This window comes from Nicotiana tabacum, chromosome 8 (assembly GCF_000715075.1).
Source record: "Nicotiana tabacum cultivar K326 chromosome 8, ASM71507v2, whole genome shotgun sequence".
Lineage (NCBI taxonomy): Eukaryota > Viridiplantae > Streptophyta > Magnoliopsida > Solanales > Solanaceae > Nicotiana > Nicotiana tabacum.
In genome coordinates, this window is record NC_134087.1 from 113010976 (window position 1) to 113015893 (window position 4918).

At 33.4% G+C, this 4918-nt stretch overlaps 1 protein-coding gene across 1 annotated transcript; it reads left to right on the forward strand.

Annotated features, from left to right (window-relative positions):
* Nucleotides 1-712: 712 nt before the first annotated feature.
* LOC142163249 (uncharacterized) lies at nucleotides 713-2204 on the forward strand. The gene is made up of 4 exons (XM_075220517.1): nucleotides 713-825; nucleotides 919-1001; nucleotides 1162-1772; nucleotides 1890-2204. Exons 1-4 carry the CDS (start codon nucleotides 713-715, stop codon nucleotides 2202-2204), a joined length of 1122 nt encoding a protein of 373 aa, XP_075076618.1.
* Nucleotides 2205-4918: the final 2714 nt, after the last annotated feature.

Below are 4918 nucleotides of genomic sequence, written 5' to 3' on the forward strand. Positions count from 1 at the left end.
TTTTCATGCAGGTTCGTCTGGAACACTAAAGTTACTTGATATGCCAACATCTCTCATTATAGAGGAATATGAAAGTATAATAATAACAGATAGTACACCAAGTTTTATTGAAGTAGGACAAGTATACCAAGACAAGCAAACAATTGCAACTGCAATGAAGCATTATTCTATCATGCACAAGTTCCAATTCAGGGTTAAAATGTCTAGTGCTAGAAGGTATGAATATATGAATGGTCAAAGATCATTATTTTTTTAATTTTGTAGTTTATTTGTAATTTTTTACTTCTTCAGTTTTTTCTTGTGATAATGTTTATCAGTATTCTAGATGAATTGTAGTTATGTTGTATATAAATTGTATAATGTGATCGTTTAGGCTAAAACAGTCTTTTTTCTTTTAAAATCTACATTTTAAACCAGTTTTTAAATTGTATTTATTTTGTAGCTACTGGCTGATATGTGTTGGTGAAAACTGTACATGGCACTTCAAGGCAAGTAGCATAAATGATTCTACAATGTTCAAGGTCAGAAATTTCAACAGCCAACACACATGCTCTTTAATGGACAATACATTCATACAACGCAAACCTACTGCCATGGTAGTTTGTAGCATAGTTATTCCAAAATATTTTCATCCTAAGATAATTTACACACCAAAAGACATACAAACTGACATGTTGTCTGAACATGGCGTGAATCTAACCTACATGCAACTATGCAAGCTTGGAGAGCAAAGGAAAATGCTTTACAGTTTTTGAGAGGTCATCTTGCTGACTCCTACAACAAATTGCCTAGTTATTTGTATATTCTGGAGAAGACTTATCCGAGGTATGTAGTTAAATTAAAGAAGACGGACGATGACTGCTTCTTGTATGTATTTGTTGCGATTTGTACGTCAATCAGTGGTTGGAAATATTGTAGGCCAGTTGTAGTAGTTGATGGGACCTTTTTAAAGTCAGCATACAGGGGAATAATGCTAACAGCTAGTACAATGGATGCAGCAGGTATTGAAGTTTTATTGTAGAAATATTGTAGCTTGTATGTTTTTTGTAGTACTTGTAGATTTATTGTAGATATATTGTAAAAAAGTTGTAGTTTATATGTATATGTCTTTTTTGGCATTTTTCCTGCAGCCAATTAATTGCTTTTTATCACATAATGTAGGTACCATATTACCATTGGCATATGTTGTTGTTGATTCAGAAAATGACGCATCATGGAAGTGGTTTTTTAAGCAATTCAAATATGCATATGGTGAAAGACCAAATATGTGTGTTGTTTCGGATCGGAATAAGAGTATCTTGAAGGCAACATCTATTGTTTATCCCGGCATGCCACATTATTCTTGCATGTGGCATATTTGGACAAATATACGGGCAAAGTTCAAGAAGGGACATCTAAAGTTAAGTGAATTGTACTTTGTCACGGCACGGTCATACACGCTTGATGAATTTAATGAAAGGATGTCAAAGATTGAAGAGATTGACCCGCGTGTTAAAGCATACTTATACGATATTGGCTATCATAGATGGTCTCGAGTACATGCTACGGTGAACAGAACTTGGACTATGACATCAAACATTACAGAGACGCTGAATGCTGTAACAAAATATGTAAGAGAGCTGCCGATAGTAGAACTATTAGAGTATATGAGGACCCTTCTTGAACGTTGGACGAAGGAAAAGTTATTGAAAGCAAAGGGTACATTCACATACCTTGGGTTTAAATTCAACAAAGAGTTGGATGACAACATAACATTGTCGCACAAGCTTAGAGTAAGATCTGATCATTTATTGAATCAAATTAATTTATACAGGACAATGTAGATAATTTGTAGATATTTTGAGTTTAACCGTATATGAATTATTTTTTTGTTTGTAATGTAATCGTAGGTGAGGGCTTCAACAGACTACATCCATACAGTACTAGATGGTGTGAGGCGCTATATTGTTTGTCTTGAAAACAAGAGATGTAGTTGTGGGCAATTTCAGCTTGATGAACATCCTTGTCCACATGCGTTGGCTGCGTTAAGACACAGGGATGAGTCTTTTGAACAATATTGTTCTCCTTATTACACAAGGGAGAACCTTTTGCGTACTTATGAAATACCAGTAAATCCCCTGCCTGATGAAACCAAATGGTATGTGCCACAACATATATCTGAAGAAGTAGTAAATCCACCTATAGGAGGGAAAAGGCAGCCATGAAGACCTCAAAAAGAAAGATACATAACATATGATGAAATAAATTCAAAGAAGTACAAGGTTTCACGTGGCAACTGCGGAAGAGAAGGGCATAACAAAAGATCTTGCATAAATGCACCCAAAAAGAAATAAAATTTTATGTAGTTAACAGAATATTTCATAAAAATTGTTGGTGAGTTCAGGATAACAGAATTTGGTGTTTAATTGTTGAGGTTTTTTAAGATCATAATGTAGTTAGTTAGGATTTTTCTGTATTGAGATAATACGTTCATAGAGTGATTTGTTTATGAATGGTTTCTATATATATAATCTACCACTTTTTTACTATCTCTAGCATCCTTAACATATTTGTTAATATTTTTTTGCAATTTATCTACAATACAACTACAAAAAATTACATTAACTAGAATTTACAGAGTAACTACATTATAAATCAGTAGGAAAAGAGTTATATACTAAAATATTGTTGATTAAGTACTGTTTACATTCAACAAATTAATATAAAAGAAAAAAAAAATATTATTAAATATTTTCTACAAATTATCTACGAATACAACTACAAAAAACTACAATAGTTGGAGTTGACATAATAACTAGATTATAATTCGGCTAAAAAGAAGTTATATGCTAAAAATAATGTAGATCAGGTATTTTTTACATTCAACAAATTGAATGTAAAAGCAACAAAATGTTTAGTTACTGGTTTTTACACTTTATCTACAAAAAAAAAAACAAAATAACTACATATTTTTGCGTTGACAGAATAACTGTATAAAAATTCAGTTGGAAAGGATTTATATGCTAAAATAATGAAGATCAAGTACTATAAAGATTCAACAAGTGAATATAAAACCAACAGAATGTTTCCATTTAAACTACTATACTGGATAAGAAAAAAAAAGTCTACTATAATTGTAGCGCAAGTCTGCTACAATTAAAATACAACAATATTGTTCAAAAACTTGTCTACCATCTTTCGTCTAAACTAGCATCAACTAAACAATTGTACTACATGTTCCATACAAAACATTACAACTACTTCTTCTTCCTATGGACTCTTGTTTTCTCATTCAAAGCTGGTGCACCTTTTCTCCTTGCCAATTTGCCTGTCACCTCACTTTCACTAATTGCCCCATGCTCCTGCTTCTTTCTAGCATAGTCTCAAAGTAGCACTCCATAGTGTCTACGGTGTTGGTCAATATCAGAAAGGTCTTCCACTGGAATTGATAACTCTCCAAGACTAACATACTCTGCAAAGGCAGCAACAAATACACCACAATCGCTGCAAAGATAAAAAAAATGTCAATATTTACCAAACGATTAGAAAAAAAGGGTTAAATGTATAGAAAGAAAGAAGATTTTTTTTACATTGATCCTTCTTTTTGTTATGGTATCTCTCTGACGATCCACTAAATGTTAAGAGGGTCGGTAACAGCTTTCTTAATGTATGCCTTTGTATTCTTGAAGTTGATGTCTTTACGCTTCCCATAAAAACCGGTGCATGAAAAATACAAAGGGATAATAACAGAAAACTTGTCGACATAAGATTCAACAATAGGGTGATTGCATGAAGAGAATCATAGGCATAAAGTTGCATGTTTGCAATGTCAAAAACAACCAACACCCAGTAGAATGTTTCTACAATGTTGACGGGCATGATGACATAATCAACTTCATCCCATGCAACATTTGCGAGTAGTCTATACCTCAATATATATTCTGCTACAACGACCTGGGGTTTGACAACAGAAAACTTCTAGTCTTGAGGAGAATTTTGGAACTTTTCATAAATTTGATCAATCCTAGTCTTGAAAAAACAATATGTTGTACTAAACTTGGTCTTGTTGTTGGGGCCATACTTGCCTCTTTTCCTCAAGTAATACATTATAACATTAATGTGCTGCAACAAAAATATATTGCATTTATACTACAAGTTATCTTCAAATAATCTACACAAAACTACAAAATAAATACAATTCATCTACAATCAGAATACAAAGCTTTTACAATCAGAGTACAAATTTTATACAAATTATCTACAAAATATCTACAAATCAAATACATTGAATCTTACCGAGCCATTGAGGACTTGTCCGGGGTGTGCCAGGGAAAAGAACCACTCCTTCTTGTCAACCTTTTTCACTCCAAGATTGTAACGACCCGACCCGTCGTTTTGATCTTTTGCACCTTGCTCATCAGTTCTTGGGCATGACTTACCCCTTGTGATGGATTATGACTTATGAAAATTGTTGGTTTTGGTTTTCAGGGTAATCGGAATGAATTTGGAAGAACAGTTCTCAGTTTGAAGCTTGAAATTTGAAAGGTTTGGCCAAGATTTGACTTGTTGGTATATGATCTCGGATCAAAAATTTTATGATTTGGTTAGCTCCGTTAGGTGATTTGGGACTTAAGAGCATGATCGGAATGCATTTTGGAAGTCCGTGGAAGGTTTAGACTTGAATTGGCGAAATTGAGATTTTTGGCGTTTTTCGGTTGATAGGTGAGATTTTGATATAGGGGTCAGAATGGAATTTTGGAAGTTGCAGTAGCTCTGTTGTATCATTTGTGACGTGTGTGCAAAATTTTAGGTCATTCGGACGTGGTTTGGTTGGGTTTTTTATCAAAAGCGAAATTTCGAAGTTCTTGAAATTCTTAGGCTTGAATCCGATGTAATTTTGGTGTTTTAAGATTGTTTTGAGCATTTTGAAAGTTGGAAC